Source organism: Plectropomus leopardus, chromosome 18 (genome assembly GCF_026936395.1).
Source record: "Plectropomus leopardus strain MGB_pleo_1.0 chromosome 18, ASM2693639v1, whole genome shotgun sequence".
NCBI lineage: Eukaryota > Metazoa > Chordata > Actinopteri > Perciformes > Serranidae > Plectropomus > Plectropomus leopardus.
In genome coordinates, this window is record NC_142193.1 from 25,922,972 (window position 1) to 25,945,753 (window position 22,782).

General features: G+C 41.9%; 1 protein-coding gene across 3 annotated transcripts in view; it reads left to right on the forward strand.

Annotated features, from left to right (window-relative positions):
• tnrc6a (trinucleotide repeat containing adaptor 6A) overlaps positions 1–22,782 on the forward strand; it is a 53,592-nt gene that overhangs the window by 19,501 nt on the left and 11,309 nt on the right. Inside the window, exons 4-23 of one of the 3 annotated variants that reach the window (XM_088069492.1) lie at positions 2,529–2,837; positions 4,254–4,301; positions 6,337–8,361; positions 8,500–8,695; positions 9,169–9,614; positions 10,472–10,603; positions 10,707–10,859; positions 14,596–14,778; positions 15,094–15,260; positions 15,649–15,726; positions 16,531–16,698; positions 18,164–18,319; positions 18,950–19,069; positions 19,213–19,350; positions 20,313–20,393; positions 20,521–20,695; positions 20,862–21,008; positions 21,927–22,097; positions 22,187–22,327; positions 22,560–22,667. In XM_088069492.1, the coding sequence (XP_087925618.1) occupies positions 4,256–4,301; positions 6,337–8,361; positions 8,500–8,695; positions 9,169–9,614; positions 10,472–10,603; positions 10,707–10,859; positions 14,596–14,778; positions 15,094–15,260; positions 15,649–15,726; positions 16,531–16,698; positions 18,164–18,319; positions 18,950–19,069; positions 19,213–19,350; positions 20,313–20,393; positions 20,521–20,695; positions 20,862–21,008; positions 21,927–22,097; positions 22,187–22,327; positions 22,560–22,667 (4,831 nt within the window). In that variant the 5' untranslated portion in view covers positions 2,529–2,837; positions 4,254–4,255. The remainder of the gene's footprint in view (positions 1–2,528; positions 2,838–4,253; positions 4,302–6,336; positions 8,362–8,499; positions 8,696–9,168; positions 9,615–10,471; positions 10,604–10,706; positions 10,860–14,595; positions 14,779–15,093; positions 15,261–15,648; positions 15,727–16,530; positions 16,699–18,163; positions 18,320–18,949; positions 19,070–19,212; positions 19,351–20,312; positions 20,394–20,520; positions 20,696–20,861; positions 21,009–21,926; positions 22,098–22,186; positions 22,328–22,559; positions 22,668–22,782) is intronic. The other 2 variants (XM_042504850.2, XM_088069493.1) reach the window with 2 other exon arrangements.

A 22,782-nucleotide genomic window follows, 5' to 3' on the forward strand; every position in this document is an offset into this window, starting at 1 on the left:
ATGTAGGAAGGTTGAGTCAAGATCCACAGAAGTAAACAGCTCAGTTTGCTGGAATGGGCTTGCCCTTTTTAGTGCTGTGGCTGCCAGAGGGAACAGGTCTATATACCTTTCTGCTCTTTTGTTGTCTTTTGGATAATGCTTCTTCTTTAAAAACACTTTTGGGCCACTTTCTTTGGAAAGTACTTTGTAGTGATTATGATATTATTGTCATGTGTGTTTGATTGGTTCCAGAGGGCAGCTAAGCAGCTTTTGGCAGACTTTATGTTTAGATGCTGGCAGTGTGCCCAGGTTTAGCTGTGAGTTAACAAAGGTGGAGTTTGGCCTCAGTTAAGTGTGTCTGGTCGCTGTGTTGGATTTCATAGCATTAGTTACTGGTTTAAAAGAAATCTTTTCCCTTATGTTAACTGCAGTGTGTAGATCATTTCCCTTGCAGCAATAAGGTTTTTCCAACTCCAATAAACCTGCCACACTACATTGAATATTAAACTCAATAAAATGTGTAACACATGCTCCAGACTTTTAACACATGCATGCTTTATTGCATCTGCACAGTCACTCATTGTCCACACATGGGCTTGTTTGTTCTGTTATCATATTGGCTAGTGAACAGAGTGGTTGCTATTTGAACTGGAGGTTTATAAATAGACCTGTGTGCTGCTGCAGCAGGCGGAGAGGGCTAACACTCTTGCTAACCTGCACTAGGAAAAGGTCAGGAGACATGAGCACACACACACACTTCTTGCTGTCAAACACACTGGTCCACTTTTACTAAAGGATGTGTGCGTCTCTTCTCCACTGATTTGCGGCTTCATCTCTCGCTTCCTCCTTGTTGTTTATACATCACTGTCTCTTTCTGTCTATGTCTGCTTACCACTTTTTTCTCCTCTGCTCTAGGATAAGAGGTTTTGCTTGCCATGGCGTCTTAGGGCAGTGCTGCCAGCCTTAAACCTGTTGTATAACCCTAATCTAGTCTAACCCATTCACATTCATCCTCCTTTAAGAAGAGAAGGTGTATGAGATGGTCAGTCTCCCTCAGTCCTTTTTCTTGCAACTTTTCTGACTAACCAAGCTTGACTCATATACTTGTCTTACACTCGGGTACCAGAGAGATGGGAATAATTAGTATCCGTCTGAGGGAGAAAAGTGGGAAAGGACAAGGCTGCATTGCCTTGTTCAAAAATGCTACCATTGCACAGTACTGTGTAAAAGTCTCAGGCCACATTAAACTTTATTTTTTAAGGTTCTAACAGTCATAAATATTTATTTCCCAGTAGTCTTGTTACAAAAATATAACCACAACATACAGGAAGTCTGTGTTCAACATTAAAAATACAAATATTTCAGAATAAAACAACATCAACAGGTTGAAGTTGCAAGTATTTAGTGTGACCTCCTTTTCCGCTTAGCATGTCTTGAACTCTTTGGGCAGACAGTATGAGATTTATAATACCAAACTTCTGGTTTATTCACATCAGGTTGCATTCAAGACATGTCCTTAATGTTGATTGTTTGAGCTAAAGTTTTCCTATGGTTGTCGTGATTCACACGAAATACTGACAAAGAAATGCAAAGACAATTTGTTCTGACTTTTTTTGGTGTTTGTTGGTCTCTGTATTCTTTGTTCACAAATATATGTTGGCCTAAGACATTTGCACAGTAATCTGTAATATTTGTCAGCAAAGTAGAAGTGGCTGCCACTAGCAGCTTAGGCTGCAGAGCCAACACATGTAGCCTCCATAGCTATGCTGTAGCTACCACTGGAGTTGCACTAAAATGAAACTGTTGATCAAAGCTGAGAAGATGCCACGTGGAGACCATAAGAACAGTGATCAGCTTAGTCTGTTTAGGGTGGGGCTGGTAGAGATTGTTTACAGAAAAGACAACATCGAGGCAAGCCAATTGTCTCATTTTCAGTAATGCTCAACACAGTCACTCTGTGTGTCTACTGCAGGGATACTCGACCTGCTTTGCTTAGGGTCCACTTTTGCTAAATGAAAGGAGGCCAGGGGCCAGTTGCAGAAGAGCCATACATGTTCACAGGATTTTAGGAAACACGTTTCTCATTTTTTGGACAGGTTTTTAGGATGTTTTCTAAGGATTTTAGAAAAAAAAAGAACACAAACACAGACTCTGTCAGCATGATATCTGCATGTCACCTGTTCAGCTGACTTTAACCACAGGCGCTTATCTCGTTCATTGACTTACGTGACGATGCGCCACTACAGATGCGGCGTGCCACTGTAAAATAAAGGGGAACCATTGGAATGGATATTTGGTGTTTTTGCCATTAAATATTGTTGTGACATGTGGGGCTTCCCTTTGGCCAACATTAAAGAAGAAACACTGCCATTTTTGCTCTGTCATAAGTGAGTGCATGATTGCTTTGGACTGACACTTAAGAAATTGTTACTGGTGATGGATTTTGTGATTGAGATGTTTAAAATGATCATTTATTAATTATCGATGATACAAACATGCAGTATTTTAACCATATCATTGTTCTTTTCTCGTTTTTTCTCTCTCTGCAGTGCCAGAGCATACCAAGTCAAGGCAGAGTCCTAAATCTATACCACATCCCCCCCTTCCCCCTCCCCACACATACACACACGAACACACACACATACAGTCCTCAGCAATGCCAAGGGGGCCTGATCAGCCTGCTGCCCGCTCTGACAAGCCCTGCCTCTTCACCTCAGATCCTTGAGGCTGTGCCCTCTGAGCTCTGACCTTTGACCTCCCCGTTGTCGACCTGGGAACCAGAGGTCACCTGTTCTCCACTCAACCCGGGGACGCCCTCCTGCCCAGCCAGGAGCCGCAGCCACAAGCCACACTCACAGGTAAAATACGTAGAAAAAAAAAAAACTAAATTAGATCTGTCTGTATCCTGAAACACACATACAGACACACTAGCCTACACAAGCACTCTGTCACACTCTAGGATAAACAAATAAACAATTGTACAATCACGCTTTTTTCTTGCTGATAGCTTCTGATGGGTTTCTACTTGCACTTCTATGCTAAATAGTTGAAAAAGAAACAGATTTCCACTTTGCATGAAACTGCAAGAAATTCAGAGTGGTGCTCTAAATGACATCCTTCACATGCTTCTTTTGTGCAACATTGACTTAAAAAAACTAGTTTCCTTAGGTGTTTTATGTACAAATATGTTATTTTTCTCTGAATTTATATCACAACTACAATGTTAAACAAAATAACTGGAACATGATGATTTCTTAGTGTGCAGTCATACACTGAAGCAGGTTGTGCTTAAACAGAACAGATTTTAAATTTAGGAAAAAACCCAATTCAGCTCAGACAAATCACATGTAACAACTTATTTGCTGAGTTACTTAAATTCGGATATTTGATTCCTTAATATTGTTATATGTATAATCAATAGTAGCTACTAAAGCCTCATTTCCGCTGCATGGTACCGGCTCGGCTAGACTTGTTTGCTATCACTCTTTTTTGGGTTTTCTGTTGGCAAAAGTTTTGGATACAACCTTTTTATATTTATTAGGAAAGGTAGACAAATGACTGCAATAGTCACAGATATTTATTGACCCCGGCTCCCATCAGCTTCAATCGACAGTTGCGGAAATACAACACTTGAGTGTAAGCACTAATTTTCGTCCTTTTGCTAGCACAATGCAATGACGTGCCATTACAGAATATTGTCCGTTCCTGCCCAAGCAGTCCCTGCCGCTTTTTACAGTCAACTAACCTGTTTTCTGTCTCATCAGTGACGGTAAACATGATGCACTAGAAAAACAAAACAAAGACATACTCATCTACTGTAGAGCAGCTCTGGTTTATTGCTAATGGCAAAGGAGTTCGGCTTATTTTGAGGGGGTTTTCCACATAAAAACCTGCATATACACTCCATCTTTGATGGAAAAGGGGCATACGAGTCCCACCTACGTCGACAGAGCACTATCTACAGACAAAAACAAAATTAGAAAAGCACCTGGTAGCATAACTTGGTCGAGTTGAACTGAACAATGCAGTGGAAATGACTCATAACTTAGGTTCAGCAACTAGCAGGGTCTGTTCACTAATACTTTCCTACTTGCAAGCCCTTCTTACTTTGAACCCACCTCTGATTTAACACTTTTTTTGCTGTTTGCTTGATTCTCATTAAATGTGCTATCTGTCCCAACTTTTTCTAACATCTCCCCTCTGTGTTTGTTTTCTGGCTCTATCTCTAACTCCCTCTGAGTCTGTTTGACAGTCTTTCCTCTCTCTGTTTCCAGGCATGGCTCCCATTCGGGATTCCGTCAGCCACTCCCCTAATCAAACAGGTGACTACACATTGCCTTCTTCCTTCCCCGTTCTTCTTGCGTTTCATTCTTTCTCCCAATATCTCACTTTGACTCTCTGCTTTGTGATTGACAGACTAGGTACACCCAGTCTGACCTGACCTTGACAGATGATGCATTTTATTATTTTGATTAATGGCATCAGACAGACAGAGAGGGAGATGAATGAGTGAGAAAGTGGTTGTGGAAAGGGTGCAAGAAAAGACTTGGCAAGCAAACACGATAAGCGCCAAAGAGATCTGGCAACCAGTTTCTGTGAAAGAAAGTGAGAGAAAGATCCAGAGATGGATGGGTGAAATAGTAAAAAGAGAAGACATAAGCAGTAGGTGTTGTGATTGAAAGAATATGAAGACTAAGTGTGAATTGTCAAATAAAAGCAGGCAAATAATAAAACGGTGCACAGCTGCCTCAGAGCCAATGCTTTGGGCATGCTGCCCTCTGTATCGTCATAAGACAGATAAAGTAAGCTTTGCTCACAAACCAAAAGCAAATAGCTCCTGCACACTATATTTTTCCCTTCTGCTGCTACAGGTTTGCTGCTTTTGTTGTGTTTATAAGCCAGAACAAACCGCAAGTCCTTGCTAGAATTTTTAGAAGCTCTCCTCTCATACATTGCTTGAAAATCTATTCATTACTTGTGATTATGGATGTCATTTATGGGGCCAATTAAGGCATTTCTTGACTGATGGGGCTCGGGAATATTTAGCTTATAACGCCCGATCCAATCCGTTGTTTTATGTCAGTTGTCACACAGGTGTTTAAATTCAGTGTGCAGCTACACAGAGCGCAACCTTTGTCAATTCTTCTGCTCTCAGCTGTCTGTCTCTGCCCTCTGTTAGCTAAACAGTATCGGATCGGTACTCGGTATCAGCAAATCCTCAATATTAAATGACTCAAATCAAATTGGGGGGGCAAAAAAAACATGACTGGGACATCCCTAATTGTGATTTCTCAAATCACCAACTTCCTGACAAAAAGCTGCCATGTCTGTCTATTTGGATAAGCTTTTGGTAACATTGGCTAACCTTGTTGTCAAGACTTTATGAAATTATTTCTCAGTTGAATTGTACTACAGTGCTTTCACATTTAAACATTTTCATTGAGAGTTGGTATCAGAAATACTGTAATTCATTACCAACGCAAATGAATTAGGTTTCCACTGCAAGAATGCTGTATGAGTAGGACTTGGCAAATGCTGATATGTGAGGTGATGCACAGAGTGTTGCTGTTGCACAGAAAATTCAGCCACTTGCCTTTGCGACTGAATGAGTGTGTGCATAACAGCCCTGAAAGCAGAATCAGATCACAAGTGATCACTGGAGTCTAATTTTAGAAACATGTCAGATCTGAATGTAGATGATCTCAGAAAGTCGTAATGTATTCAGAAAACTATCAAGGTTTAAGTCTGAATCTTTTCAGCTGCAATGACTGCCTCCCTTCTTTTCCTCCATCCTCCCTCTTTCCACACGCAATTGCCATCTCCCCTCTGCCCTCCATCTCTCCTGCTGATGGTCGTCCTCTGCCTCCCTGAATCCTAGTTTATAGCTTTGGCATGCTTTTGGGTCCTGCTGTGGTGACAAAATGGTGGCAGCTGTGTCCAGACTCGGGCCTGGCACTGATCACGTCCAGAACAGTTGGGTAGCTGAAGGTTGAAGGGAATAGAAAAATCTCAAAGTGACTATGAATAAGGGGAAATTAAACCCTTATATAAGTTGCTTGAGGTGCTTGAAGTACTTGAATTTAACATTCAGAAATTTACGTCTAGGGCTGTACCCAGCTCAGACTTTATGTTAGTTGAACCGAATTTGGCATTTCAGTAAGAATATTAGACAATTGTTTTGTTTTCCATAGGAAATTTGAAAGCCAATCTGTTCAGAGTGTTTAACGGGTTAACATCTTAAAGTATATATAATTCCCCCAACCATCTAGTTTTTGCAGTTTTTCTAAAATTTGAGATTTCTTTTATAGATCTCTAATCTAACAGTTTCCCCTGTCATGTCTATGTTCCTCTCTCCAGGTCTGGAGCATCCTGGCTTGGACTTGCAGTATGAGCCTTCCCCCTGGTCCTCTGGCTCTCCCTGCAGCAGTGACAGCAACAGCAACTGGGGCAAAGTCCTAGTGGACGGAAGCACTGAAAAACCCAACAACCCTTCCTCAACTAACTCTTCCGTCTGGCCTCCCTCCTCTTCTTCATTCTCTTGCTCCTCGTCTTCTTCCTCCTCTGGCTGCGGGTCAGGATCAGACCCCGAGTTGGCATCAGAATGCATGGACGCAGACTCTAGCTCCTCGATCGGCTCAGAGAAAAACCTCGCAGCTGTGACAACAGTGATGATGATGTCAGCAAATGCTCCTTCCTCTGTGTCTTCTACGGCTTCTTCTCCCTCCTCCTCTATGGTGACTTCTGCCATGATGGTCGGCGTTTCGGTGAACGGAGACAGCAACGGCAACAGTCGTCAGGTGATCGGCGGAGGGATGGGAACCATCAGCGGTGCAAATAATGGAAATAATAACATCACTGGGTCCTCCCACTACTCCGTGGCTGGGTCCAGCAGTATTGGCAGCAATAACATGGGTAACCACAGCAACAAGCCCGTCAGTAACAGTGGTGTGTGGGGCAGCAACATGATCACCACCGGCGGAAGCACCCCCTGCATCAACGGAGGGTTAAACCCAAACACTTTAAACCCAAATGCCAACCACGGTGCCTGGCCGCAGAATTCAACCCCAAGCCCAGTGTCCCAGGGCCAACGGCCTCCACAGGCTGCGGGGATGAGTTCCAAACTGGGTATAGCTCCCCAACAGGGCCCCATGCTGGGCTGGGGTGGCATGGCAGCTCCAAACAACAGCAGTATGATGGAAGACACTGAGGTAAATAATGGTACAGCAAGCAGCAAGGTGTTAGGAAGCAGCAACAGTGGAAATGGTGGCCTACAGCCTACCAACCTTAACACTGAACCCAATGGACCAAATAACACTATTATGATGAATACTACTACTACTACTACTAACGCCACAATGACCTCTAGTCCACCAAACTCTACCGCCTCACCCCAACTCAGCGGGGATTGTTCCTGGGGCTCTATTGGAGGAGGAAACGGGGGTCCGCTGGCCAATGGAAACCCCTCAACAGCCCCTCAGCACCCACAAGGAGAGCTGGGGGGTCCTGGGGCCTTCGGTACGCCTTGGGGCGCAACTACCTACCCTGGAGATAAGGGCCCCCCAAATGCAGACACTGTGAACCCCCAAAACCCTGCCTTAATGCAGGCTGGGAACCCCCAAATCTCCTCTACTGCTGCTTTCAAGAGTAATAATAACCACAATAACACTGGGGCCCCACGCTGGGACCAGGGGCCCGCCAATAACCCAAACCAGCCTCAGAGCAACTTGTCCTGGGGTATCGGCTCAAATCAACTCCCAGGCTCTGCAGGCCAAACACCAGGAAACGGGAACCAAACTACGATGGGTCCTCCAGCAGGGATACCTCGCCCCTGGGGGAGCAGCGCGTCGTCTTCTTCCTCGTCCTCGTCATCCTCTTCCACGTCCAACAAGATGTCAAATGGAGAATGGGGATCAACAGCTCCTGGTAACAACCACTCAGATGCTGGAAGTCATAAAGGAAGCTCTGCCAACAATGGCTGGAAGAGCCTGGAGGATGACGCCATGGGTATGGGAGGCGGAGGGGGAGGAGGAGGAAGCCATGGCTTGGGGAGCGTCACTGGAGGCTGGGGTCGCTCTGGAGGAAGTGAGGGAAGTGGAGAGAGCTCCGGAGGCCGATCCAGCTCAGACAGAGACGGCCAGTCAAAAGGGGGAAATCGCAGAAAAGTTACACACCCTGTACCCTTAGCTTTGTGCCGGACTGATGTGGACCCAAGAGTTCTGTCCAACACTGGATGGGGACAGACGCCCATACGGCAGAATACCTCCTGGGATGTCAATTCTCCTGCTAGCAAGCACCAAGCTCCCAGAGGAGACGAGAGAAAGCAGAGCTGCGGAGGCTCCGGATGGGGAACAACACCGGCAGCTCCCTCCCAGACCTCTGGAGGTAGGGCAATAATCTGTGAATGTATTTCAATGATTTAAACAAAAACTTTGAAATGTACAGGGTTCCCACAGTTATTGAAAACCTGGAAAAGGCATTAAATTTTGTAGTCACATTTCCAACCCTTTCATGTACCTGCAGGTTGGGGGGGTGGGCCAGGCGGCTCAGGCCCAGGCACAGGAAGCTCCGGCTGGGGAGAGCGGCCAGCCTCTGGGTGGGACAGCAAAGTCCCAGCCAGTGGTGGAGGTGGGCAGAGTGGCTGGGACGATGGATCCAGCTACAAGGGGAGCAACAACAGCAGTAACACCTGGAGCAATAATATCAATAAAGATGACAGGTAATTTATGTTTTAGCATTTTAGAAGTACTAATTATACCAATAAGAAATATTGTTTGCAGTAAGTGTAACCAATTTTTATGCCTCTTCACCGCTGACAGCTGTGGCTGGAGCCATTTTGTCCGTCCGTCCTTTTCTCCTGAATGCAATATGTGTGAACGCCTTGAGGCGTTCTCTTCAAATTTGGCATGAACGTCCATGTGGACTTAACCCTTTAAAAACCTGATCAACATCAGTTTTCTTATGCTGCATCCGTTCACAAGGTTTTTGACCATCTAAGGCCTCAAAAAAATGGGTTGATTTTTTGCAAAAACATGGGGAAAAAAAGGAAACTTGGCAAGTAATGTCAGTAATTTTGGACAGACATGCATACAAACTCCGACTTTGTTGGAGGAGGCATACAACAGCGAGGTGGTAATTCTAGTTTTTCTGTCCTTTTATGTTTAACTGATCACCTTCATCGTTTTTGTTTAGGTCCAATACATGGACTAATGTACCCAAACAGCAAGGCTGGGGTTCCAATAGCGGAAATGGAAGTGAAGGATGGGGTACTGGAGATGGTGTCAGAGCAGGGAGCAGCAACCACTGGGGGGAGCCCCAAAAAGGCGCCAGCTCAGTGGGCTGGGACAGCGACAGTGACCGCTCAGGCTCTGGATGTTGGAGCGAGCCAAGCCGAACCAACACCAGCAGCAGCAACACCTGGGTCGGGAGCGGAGGATCAAATACTCCAGACCAGAGCACTCCAAACCCAGGCTCCAACTGGGGCGACTCAGTTCAAAAACCCAACGCCCAAGGCTGGGGTGAGCCAATGAAGAACAACCAGAACTGGGGAGAGCCGAATCCCAAGCCCTCCAATGAGTGGGGAAAAGGTCCTGAATCCAACATGTCCAGAGGCAATCAAGCCCAAAACAAGCCCACAGGTAATTTGGATTATTAATTCTTTCAGAATCTATTTGTTTATGAGCAAGCCCTTATTTGTGGCAGGCCTCTGTACATTTAATACATTTACATGCACAAAAACAGTCTGGTTTTTGCCCTTATTCCAAAAAGACAATATTCCTACTAGCCGTTTACATGTCTTATGAAAATGTATATTCCACTAACGCTCCTGTTGGCATGCAGCCATGCATATTCTACTTAATGTGTCCTAATATGTCACATATATCAAAATATGAAGAAGTAGAACAGCTGGGGCTTGTAATTCTGCCTTTTTGCATCAAATTAGGATTTTTTTTCACAGTTTCTTTCCAGTGGCGGACTTGTTTGACTCCTTTTTTCCTTCCTTCAGCCTTCTTGAAAAGGTTGGCATTGTGAAATTTGCGCATATCCAAATATCCAATTCTTTCATAAAGTTTCGAAGCTGGAGTTGTTCTCCTTCTGACCAGAAATGTGGGATTTTCTTTTGCGTGTGTCTGTACCCCACAGCTGTGCGAACTTTTGCCCATAAACAGACGAGAGGCCACGTGTCGCAAATTGTAGTAAAAACCCCGGTCGAGACTCGTGTTCCAAATTGGTTGTGCACATGCCCAAATAATGCTCCTACAATCTAAAAATTACTGGTTCATCCCAAGTCTTAATCAAAAAATGCAAAATCCATAAAAGGGCCAAATTCAAAATATTTAGACAAAATATGCTGTTTATATGACCCACATCAAATTCAGAATATTGTCATATTCGGAATAATAGGTTAATACTGGTGTGCCATTGTATAGCAGGAAAAGAAAGTGGGGATACATACAGCTGATGACTCACACTTATTCTTGTGTTCTTTCATCAGGCTGGCTGGGAGGACCCATGCCCACAGTAGGTCCCAAGGAGGAAGTGGCAACCGGGTGGGAAGAACCTTCTCCAGAGTCCATTCGTCGAAGGATGGAGATCGATGATGGGACAGGAGCCTGGGGAGACCCCGGTAAACACTGAGCCCACTGTGAATTTCTTCAAAAAGAACTATGAAAGTTCAGGCTTTTCATTTCCAGCTGATGACTCAACACGCAATTAAACTTTCTTCCTAGGTAAATACAGCGGCGGATCTGTCAACATGTGGAACAGGACTGGCCAATCTGACCAGGAGGCCCCCACTCAGCACCAGTCCCACCCAGCACGCGGCTCCATGCATCCTCCTCAGCCCATGCAGCCTCTTGCACAGGACAAAAGCTGCAGTTCCGGTAAGTTTGAAATTATGCAAACCTAATTTAGACACGTACACACCTGTATGTTTGAGCAGGCAAGGGCCATTAGAAGCCAAATTAATTGGCTGTTAATTATCATTTATCCATATTAATTCAACAGAAATACAAAAAGAAATCCTTGCTATTCATAAACTAACTAAGAAATGAATAAACTAAACTTATCCCTTTGAACTTAGCAATAGAAATATTTTGCCAGTGCCTACACTGATATTTTTGGTTATTGTGATGTAATTTCAGTATCTTCAAATACTTAGTATTTCTAAAATGTGTACAACCTGTGCTAAAAGGCTGTATAAGACAATAATACATAATAATTGATTATTGTTGAAATTGTGTCATAAGTTTAAAAACTAATTTCTTCAACTAATTTCCCAAAGTAAATTCACAAAACATTGATCCTAAAGATTTTTAAAGATAGAAAAATGAAAGAAAAAAAACTCCATAAGTTATTTGAAATATGTCTTATTTAGTGCTTGAGATAAGCCCATTTCATGAGCAGAGTGCAAAGGTGTTTCAGTTGTGTTATTCATCCCTCTGGCCCCACCACTTATTTTTACACATTTTGCACCACATGTAACCTAACATAATGGTGCCATCACGAACGTACAACACAATGACATGAAAGAAAGAATTCTTAGCTTTCTGCTGTATAAAGAATGAACGTTCTAGCTGTTATGTTTTTTCTGTTTGATTGATATATGCAAACCACAGTCTCTCATGGCCATCTTAAGAAGGTCATTAACACCCCTGTTTCAACAGTCTTTCACACAGCTGCGACTATGAATGAAAACACAGATAAACGGGAACACACAAAAATGTGCACATGCCCACACACCTCTAACTCGTGCATTCATGTGAAAAATAGATGACAATTTTAACATTGCAGAGTCACTCTTGCTCCCTTTATAGTGTTGGTCTAGATAGATGTGGTCGGCAAGGTTATCAGAGATCTTGCCATTATTGGTTTTTGCCTGCAGGGAGACTTTCATCGTCACAGTCTTTGATGACAGTGTGTCAATCGATTTCTCAGTTCTGCAGATTCTCTAGTGCACAGTTTTTATGTTCTGACTGGAGGTGGATTAGCATGCCGATTAATGTTTTTGTTTTTTATGTTTAGTTTGATATTGAGGTTTGTAAAAAAAAAAAAAAGCTAGGAAATGAGCCAGTATCTAAAATGGTTTGAGCGTGTAAGTGCAAGCCTCCTGGTGCAGTCTGTAAGCCTTGAATGGGTAAAAAGGTGCAAGTCCCACCCACACTCTCTCTCTCTTTGAGATAGCTGAAATAAGGTCTTAAAAGGATTTAGACAGTGCAAACACAAAAAGTGTGGATGCACGCACATTCACAAATGTATTCAAAAGCATACACAATTTGCACAGAAGCATGGAGAGAAAACAAACACGTACAGCCATTCTCCCCCATCTCCCTACGGTGTTGTCTATGTTGAGGGCTTTTTGTAAAGCCGGTTGAGTCATCCCTTTGGAATGCTAAGAGCATCGATTTTTCTCTTCTCTCATTCGCCTTTTTTTCCTGCTCCCTTTCTCTCTCACCCGCCAATTCTGCTCGCTGTAGAAACACTGGCTTTTGTTGGGTTTTGAGAGACAGAGAGCGAGCAAGGACATGAGTGGTAGAGGAGGAGGTCTGGTGACTTAGTAATAGGACTGGTTCCAGTGTAAGATTGGGGAAACCAAAACGAGTAAGGCAGCTATTCTGTATAAGTGGGCTGAGGAGGGGAGAAGAGGGAGGGGTTGTTGGGGTTATTCAGGGTTGCTGTCTAGCGAGCTAACTGGAGCAGCAAAGTGGATGGCTGGGAAGGGTGCGGCAGACTAGGCAGCTACTGTAATGAGAAGAATGATCAGGTTGTAGGTTTTGATTCATTTTAGTTAGATTTGGTTTTATTTGTGAACACTGACGTGCAAAAATCAATAAAAAAACAGCAACACAGTGATTTGAGAGAAAATGATATGAAAGAAAAAGGTCAGTTCAATAGATATTGTATGTTCTTAGATGTGTAAATAAACACATTTAAACAGTGTTAAAATAAATAAAATTGGCCTCATATATTGATTCTGTTGTGGAAATTTTATTTATTTATTAATTTATTTATTTATTTTCAGTAGCATCTAAATTTGGATGTTAGGGATGTCCCAAACAAGTTTTTTTTGTCCCTGGTCCTGATCTGAGTCATTTGATATTGAGTATCTGTGGAAGTCCCGATCCAACACTTGTATTTACCTGGATAATACAGCTGCACAATGCACACTTTGAGTACTTTTAAGTTTTTAAAATCAACCCAGTGTATATGTTTTGACAATTTAATAGCTCTGCAATGCAATATAAGAAAAAATATAAACACCCAAACTGTTCCTTAGGTTTTTCTTTATTTTATGTGCTCAAAATAACTGATCCTGAACAATTAAAAAAATGCATTGATCGCACCCAATACCAATTTTTCCAAACCAGTAGTGACATCCCTCGTGCATCCCTAAAATCTTGTCAAACACATTCATACACATGCTCACTCTTATTGTGTTTCACATCTAGCTTTTATTAGACCAACTGATGCACCTACATAAACAGAACAATACATGCAGGCTGGGGTTACAGCTTGTCGATTGGTGTGTGTGTGTGTGTGTGTGTAGTGAATGTGCACATCTGCCTTATTTTAACATCCAGTAATGTGAAGATTAGCTTTTTGGCTGTGTGTGCATGTTTTTTGATGTTGTTATGTGCAAGTACTTGTGTGCAAGCATGCCCAGTCACATGAGGGACACTGGAGCCTGAGGCCACCCCATGATCTGTCCTATTTTTACGGGGAGGTATCCCTGGCATGTCCCCAAACGCCTCCTGTGGAAGGAGAAAGTAGCACGTCTGGGTGGTCAGCTGTAACGGGAGCCTTTTGAACTCATACTTGAACACATGCAATCTCACATTTGGAAGTGCATAGGGTGCCCATGCACACATTTGCACACCCACAGGAGTTAAAGTAAACAACACTTACATAAGCAAGTTGACACAGGGTTCCACAGGGACATGAGCAGGGCTCTCTGAATCCAGCAAAGAAAACCAATGAAAACATGCAGCATCATTGTAAATATGGAAATGTGGCTAGTGTCCCAAGAAAGATTATATGCGTCTTTGTGTTTTAGGGCTGTACCCAACTCAGAATTATGTCAGTTGAATAAGATTTGGCTGTTTCATAAAAATATTTAACTATTTGTTCCTTTTTTACCCATATGTAGTTTGAGAGTCTAAACGACTTCAGCGGGATGTTCAGGTCGACAGAGATATTTGCGTAATTTATAAACAAGCCATGTTAGCCCACCAAGCGAATGCATGCTAACTATAGCTCAGATATGTGTAACAACACTTTTTGCCGACGTTAGATATCAAAATAAAGCCAGAGACTATCGTGTTAAGTTGCTGTGAGCTGTAAATGTTGTATGTTTACAAGTTAAGGGCAGGTTAACATGGTGACTTAATGCGCCTCTCTAAAATGTGTCTTAATGGTCAAAAATAAAGATTTATATATGTCAGACTGAGCAAATTCAAACCAAATATTGATCTCTGTTTGGGGTTTGTTTGGGTTTTTTGAATAATAATGACAATATTTCATTTTTTTGATAATGAATGCAAAAAAACAAGAATAGTGTTTCAAGTGAACACCAGGGAAGTATATCCTTATTCTAATGCGTACCTCCCTCTTGTCCTCCAGGTTGGGGTGAGCCTTACCCCCAGAAGAAGGAGTCCTCAACATGGGAGCCTCCCGCTCCTCCACCTGTGAAAGTGGACAACGGGACATCTGCCTGGGGGAAGCCCATGGACACCAGCTCAGGCTGGGATGAACCCAGCAGGGATAACAGAGAGTCTGGGTCTGGATGGGGCAGTCATAAGTCTGGTAGGTGCACAAATGAAAATACATTTTCAGAAAAAAAAGGGCACCTGAAGAGTATGATTATGTTAAAACCAGTGGTGGAAGAAGTATTCAGATCCTTTACTTAAGTAAAAATACTAACACCACCCTGTTCAAAATTATTAAAAACATGAAAAAAAGAAAACATCCAGAAACTTATAATTATAAAAAAATAGAAAAACACCTCAACCACCAAAATTAAAACAACTTTAAAAAGAAGGGAAAAAAACACCTCATATGAGAAATATACAAGCGCTTGCTGGTATTCAGTTTCTTCCTGTGTTCCTAATTTCCTTGTAGCTCCAGGTCCCAAGCCCATGGAGACATGGGGTGGTGAGGAGGCGTCCATGGGCAATAGCTGGGACCAGGAAGAGGAGGTGGAGATCGGCATGTGGAGCAACAGCCAACAGGACAACAGATCCCACGACCAAAACACCTGGAACTCCAAGCATAAAGGCTCCAACAAGGTTTGTTCACCTCAGCTTTAAACATTAATATGCAACATAAAAACACTGATTCCTGTTCTTAACAGATGACGTTAAATGGATATTTCACTGATTTTCAACCAGCTTTTTATCAAAACAGTGTGGGTAGTATGTCTGGATGATGCCCAGACCCCCCCAATTTGCATATTTGTACTTCATAGATGGCCTAGTTTCATTTTCAGGGGCTCCTTCATATTGTTGAAATCCGTCTTAAAAACAAAACACATCAAGGGTTTACGTGAGTTTTTTTAGCCACCTGTGTTTTAGCAGAATAGAAACTGTTTTCTGAAATAATTGATTTTGTTTTTTGCAGAAACACTTCAAAAGCAAATGGTTGAATCCCACTAATATTTTTTTGTCTATGTTGCAGATGAACAAACCAGTCAACAAACAGGATGAACCGTGGATGAAACCCTTCATCAACCAGTTCAACAGCATGAACTTCTCTGTAAGTAGTTTCTCAATGTTTTCCTGTTGCTCTCTTTCACTTAAAAGGTTGTTTTATAAATTTATGTGGTTGAATTTGTGCTCTTTCATAAGTCGTGTCATCAGGGTCTCAAAAGGTATTGAATTAATTTATTTAAAAACAGAGACTTAATTGGCATTAAAATGTCTTAAAGTAATCTGTCATAATTCTTAAAAATGCTTAGACATTGGAGGAGGTAATATTATTAATCTTTTTCTTTCTGACATTGCATTCAATAGGCCAAAAATAAATTGGCAACATTAAAAACAACAATAATATACTGATGCCTCTTGCATTAACGTCACCAAAGAGTTGTGTTTTATGTTTGAATAAATATCTGAAAAATAAAATAAAATTCTCCCTAACCTTAAATAATCGACTTTAGTACATGTGTTTTTTCCTTCAATATTGCCAACTGAAATTGGTCTTAAAAAAGTCTTAAAAGGGCTTAACCTCACTTGCCTTAAGTCGTAGGAACCCTGGTAATGTAGCGAAGACTGACTTTAAACAGTTCAGTTGTTTGGTTTTTTTTTTACAATATCTTTGTTTCTCTGGTAAATTCAGAAACACCCAAAACAAAATAAACAACCAAAACACTGGTATCAGCTGTCAACTCTCAGCCAAATTGTTATTCTAAGCGTCAGTATCAGCCCAGAATTTCACAATCGGAGCATCCCTATCTGCGTTTCCTTACAGTTTTTCAAATGCATGTACTCTGATGAATGCATGCAATGTTAATGCTTTTCTGTCTCTTTAATCCCATTTTCTTTCCTTTCGCTTTTGTAGAGAGACTCTCCTGACGACTCCATGAAGACAGGAGCAGGGATGGTGCAGGACAAGCGAATGGACATGGGCAGCATGGGAGACTTCAACGGAGTGATGGGAAAGAACCCTGGGTCTCGACACCAGCTCCACAAGGAGTCTGCCATGGACCGCAGCCCTTACTATGACAAGGTATGCAGAAACATCAAGGTTTCCCTGGTATAAACTACGAGTGGGGGTAAAGAAATGAACACATTTTGAGATTAAATGTGTTTTTTAAGTGTGCGTAAAAGTGCGTAGTGTAAAAACGGCATTAGTAGATAGCTGTTTGGTGAAGCTCATGAGATAGATGTGGGTCTCTTGTATGTCTCTCAGCCCTGTTGTGCCCCTCAGTGGTTGTTCTAACACACTGCATTTGATGTGTGGACAATTGAAAGGGATGATTCATTTGATTCTTGCTGTGCGCAGAATGCTGTTTCTTTTCATAATAATTCATATGAGCAACAAAATTTAATGGAATATGCAGACTCGCATACTAAATTGTAGGGCTGCACCTGTCGTTTTTTTTAAAAAATTTATTTATCTAACAGGGTTTTTTTTATTAGTTGAATTTTTTTCGAGGATTGACCCTTTTTTTTAATTGTTTTATTACTTAATCAATATAATTAGGAATTTACCCAAAAAAGAAATATCAAAAAGTTGCCTGATCAGAAGAATACTGGACCTGAAACTCAAAATGATTGTTTTGGCACATAAACTAGCTTAATGTAATCACTGTATATCACAGCAGCCCTTTCCCTGAACCGGAGAATCAGTAGGTTGTCTTTTCTTTACTACTTGACTTAAAACTTAAAATGGTAATGACATGAATTTATTTCATCACCATAGCAATACACAGTTAAGATAATCACTGGCAAATGATTTTGCTTTGATGTGTTGCAAGGAAAATAAGTGACACGTTTCACAGACATTAACAGTGGTCTTTGTTTTTAATGTAAACCGTTTTGTCACTCCTGCACCTCCAGTGTGCTTTTGCTTCAGATGTCCATGCACAGTAGTTGTACTCTAGCTAAACAATTGTACCTGCAGCATGGACGCAGCTTACTATACTATATATACAAATCAATCTATTTCCGTGATCAGTGACTAGGATTACATCGATCAATCGCCCTGGCCCTACTTAGTTGTGATCGCATTCTTAAGTTTTGCAAGTGATTTTTCGTAAACATGCAGTAGTAATTCATTCCCTTACATAGTTTCGTACAAAGCTGCTGTGGGTTTCTTTGGCTTTGCTTCATTTCCTTCTGCACTTAATGCTGCTTGCCTTTTAACTTTGTTTCTATCCTTCTGACTTCCATCCGCTGGTGCCACCTTCTCTTTTTCTTCTCCACTCCCTCCCTCTCTATCGCTTCTTTTCTTTTCACTTCTCTTGTAAACACCCTCATCTCCTTTTACTCTTTCGCCTGATGCTACGCCGTACACTCTTCTCCTTTCCTCTTCACATCACCTACTCTTTCCTTCTCCCTCTCTTCTTCTGCAAAACTAACTCTATGCCTTCTTCTCTCCTTCCCTCTCTGCACTTCTCTGGCTGCTGATGTGCTTCCTGTCCCTCTGTGCTTGCCGTCCATCTGCTGTGCACCTGGCCTTGCTTCTGCAGCTGTCCGTTTCCCCCTCTGCTTACAATAACGCAGCTTCTGATGAGCTCTCCTCCAATCAAAGCATGAGCTTTTCCCCTTCCAATTCTGCTCAGCCTATCCCCTGTCTCGACTCTGGGCCGTCTCCTGCCCACTGTAGTCCTGGGGGCGCTCGGCAGGTGAGTGTGGGAGGATGAAAAGGATGTTGTCCTCAGACCCTGAGATACCAACAAAAACAAGCCACATATTGCACAAATGATATTCCAGCAAGTTATCCAACAAGATACATTTATTCAAGATTTCATTTGTGACTGAATTCACCAGTGAGATTTTACTCTGGGTTTGTTTCTGTGTTTTCTCATGACATAACGAATGATAAAAATACATTTTTAAGTTTGTTCCCACGGTCTGGGAATACCTGAAAAGTTTTCCTTTTTTTTTTTTTTTTTTTAAAAAAAAGGCAAAATCTGTAAAAAAAAAAAAAAAACTGAGAAGATTTTGGCAATGTTTATTCTAAGCATTTTTCTTTTATTTTTAAGAAGGGTTCTCAGAAATTTTGTTGGATTTTAAAATTTCTTACGGTCCTTGAACACATGATTGGAATGCTAAAATATATTTGAATTGAATGTCTTGTGTTTGAAAAACGCTGGCCATTTGGATCGAGGCAAAAAAAATGTTTGGGTCCTTGAGAAGTTATGGAAATGTTTTGAATTTTTTTCTATGAAAATGTATGGAAACCCTGGTTTGTTGCACGTTGATTGACCGTGTGTGTGTGTTTGTTTGTTTGTGTGTTTGTCTTCCCCGCTCAGAATGTAAACCCTATGATGGGTGGCAGCAGCGTAGCACAGGGCCGAGGCGGCCCCCAGTCCCAGGTCCCTCCCCAACCCAACCTCCGTAACCAAGTGCCTCCACCCATCCTGCCCTCTCAGGTAGAACACATGCAAAATTATTTTTTTTCCCATCAGAAGCTACGATTTTTTCACCAAACACCATCAACCCAATTTACTAACTTTGCTCATGCTCTGTCACATGACATTTTATGAACTAAAACCAAACTTTTGTTTGTGTTCAGGTCCCTCCATCCCTGTTGAAGTACCCTGGAGGTAACGGAGGTCTGAACCCTCTGTTCGGCCCTCAGCAGGTGGCTGTGCTCAACCAACTCTCCCAGCTCAACCAGCTGTCACAGCTCAACCAGATCAACCAGTTACAGGTAGAGCGATGGACACATGCACTTGAACACACATACACACAGGCATAGGAAATTAAATTTTCTGTGTGGTTTAAGATCCATGTAGAGTGCTGTGCTGCACTGAGCCTTTGATATTTCTCAATGCTTTTCATAACCAACTAACAGACCTTGAAAGGGCTATTAAAAAGTAAGTAAAATGTGCATAGCACTTTTCACAGACACAGGTTGCAGATTGTTTCATAAGGGCAATATACACCACAAAAGACAGGAGGTACAGAAGATTGGGTGATGACCAGAGCCACGTAGTTAAGAGCAAAAGTATTAAAAACACAATGCACAACACAAACAAAACTTCAACAAAATACAGAGCAATTGCATACAAGTTACACAAACGGCTGTTTAAACAGACTTCAACAGGGCTCAGTGGTGCAGGGAGAGCATTCCAAAATTTAGGTGCTATAGCCTCAAAAGTTCAACCCCCCGGGTCTCAAGGCGAGTGAGAGAGACAGACAACAAATTGGTGTATTTTATTGAAGATAACAAGAAGAAAAGGGAAAAAAAGCATTAGTGAGCTATGTTTTTCTGTGTTGCCAATTCTGGCCTCAATAGCTTTTTGTCAAAGGAGTAAAAGACTTAACTTTCCTGAACTCAAAAGAAAACCTGATGTATTAAAGGAAATATCCCTAAAAATCCAGTGAATTTACATGCTACACACAAATGACTAAATATAACTGGAACTGGAAAAATGAATAAAAAATTTAAATTAAAAAATGAATGCGTATGGTAGTTGGCACATATAGTAGTTATTCTTGTGTAATGTTCTCTTGAAGTGCTGTCAGACTGGCTTGCATATTGTAACTCCATCAATCTACCTATAAATGTATTTGATATATATGGTACTATGCAGTAAATGATTTCCAAAACTTAATACAAAGACATCATCAAAGTGCTTTTATTTATGTTTGTCGTGTGTGTGTCTGCAGCGTCTTCTCCTCCAGCAGCAGCAGCAACAGCAGAAAGCTCAGAGCCAGAGAGCCATGCCTGTGGGACGACCGACCGAACAGGTGAGTGTCGAAAAATCCCTCTGAATCCATCTTCATTACACGCAAAATTGAAGCATTTTTATTGAATGAAATGGCCATGGTGTCTTATTGGTTGGTCTCTCTAACCTCTCATACCTCCTGTCCTTAGACACGTCCCATTGGTTCGTCTCCATCAATGATGCAGCCGCCGCGGCACCTGGACCCCTCCCTGCTGAAACAGGCCCCGCCCCACAAACCGTACCTGGATAACTACTTGTCCCACAACAACCCAGAGATGCAGAAGGATGCTGCTGCTCTCAGTTCCTTCAGCAACTTCCCTTTAAGTATGTTCGCTACTATAGAGGTCATTTTTTCGAATCTCAATCCCCACACTTAAAAGATGATACAGTTTGGTGTAGAAATTTGCCTTTATCAGTCAGTTTTTTGAATTTCTTAATATGTATTTAAATTCAGAGTGACTTCATTTCCTCTCTCTCTTCCTCACATCAGGCTTGAACTCTAACCTGAATGTACCCCTGGACATGGGTGTCGGTGGTGGTAGTGGTGGTGGCGGAGCTGTGAGCTACAAAGAGCCGCCCCAGTCCAGACTGAAGAAACTTTGGGCTACTGACCCTCTGGAGCAGAACAGCAAACCTGGTACGGACGAATCTGTGTTTGTGTTTGTAGCCGTGCACACTGCAGCATCAGACCGACTTGCTGATATTAAAAGTGCTACCCGAGTTGTTTGTGCAGTGATTGTCCAGCTAAAAGAGGTGATTGTGCACTTCAGGGCACGCACTACCAAAACAAAGTATCCTTACAAAGTCGTAGTGCGGTTATTTGGCAAACACTGAAACAGTGAGAGAGAAAAAGTATTTCCTGCATACTCACCTCCTGTAGACTTGAGAGTTGGCTTTAAAAAGATTGTAGTTTGATCTTTTGGATTTACAGCAACACTTTGCAATATATTTAATGTTTTTGTTAAACATAGGCCAGGCTTATGGATGACATAGTTGCTGTTTTTTTTGTTTGTCACCTCATTCTGAGTTGGGGTTTTTTTTTGTTGGTTTTTTTAAAGATGTGTGTGTTATTGGTAGGTGAAAATGTGTTTCTAAAAATATATAAGATAAAATATTAAACTCTATAATGCTCTGGTGGCACCATGGTTTATATATTATCAAACCATGCCGCTGAGTTTCAGTATTTGGACAGTACATTTCTTACGACAGGGCCATCAAAGTGCTTTACAGAAGAATGAAACATAAAACATAGTAAAGGAAATAGATTTACAATAAAAGAGTAGAGAAATTATATTAAAGGTAAAATTAATTACGAAATTATTGACATTTTTTAAAAATAAAACCCATTGAAAAAAGCAAAGGTGCAGACAAGAGGTGCAAAGATATAAAAATATAATTTAAAATGTTTTAAAATCAAGTTTAAGAATAAGTTTGCAGTCATTTCAGGGAGTAGGTTTTGTAAAAAAAATAAAGTTAGCTTTGACTTAAAAGTGGTCAGAGTGTGGGCTTATCTGACATCATTATGTCCTAATGTTTGTATGTGTTTGTCCCACAGGTGCTATGTCGTCTGGGCTGCGTCTGGAGGACTCTCCCTTCTATGACTTCCTGTCTCCTGGCCCATCTCCCCTGAGTCCTCCCGGCCAATCAATGGGCTCGGTGGGTGATAGCTGGCCGCCCCGTGCCAATTCCCCCCCGCCCCATGGAAACACTGTCACTTGGCCCCCAGGTACACAAGCTCTCCCCTGCACAAACAAAAACAAAACAAGATGTTTGCATTGAAATGTGCTGCTAACGGCTGTTTCTGTGTGTCTGCAGAGTTCCGGCCCGGGGAGCCTTGGAAAGGTTACCCCAACATTGACCCTGAGACTGACCCTTATGTGACCCCCGGCAGTGTCATCAACAACCTCTCCATCAACACCGTCCGCGACACAGACCACCTCAGGGACAGGAACAACGGTAGGTCACACACATGGCCGAAGATTAACACAAACAAGGGTTGAGTTTTTAGATTTTAACTTTCTGTCCATTTTTCAATCTTTTATCTACCTTTTTTCTTTTTTAAGAGCAATAAACAATGTGTAAAATTGTTATTAATGAGCAGATTTGATGCTAGATTCAGATTTGATAAAATGCCATTGACCAAAAGTTCACAAGCACTAACTCTTCTCTCTCTCTCTTTGTTTTTAAGGGCCATCCTCATCACTGAACACCACGATGCCTTCTAACAGTGCCTGGTCATCCATTCGTGCCTCCAGCCACAGCGGTTCCCTCACCAGTACAGCACAAAGCACTTCAGGTATGTGTACCTCCTTTTAATTATTCTTTGCTCAACTTTTCAAGTCAAATAGTCTTCATAGGGGACGTTATATGCGTTTATTTCTACAAGAACACGTTTATATGCTTTAATGTTG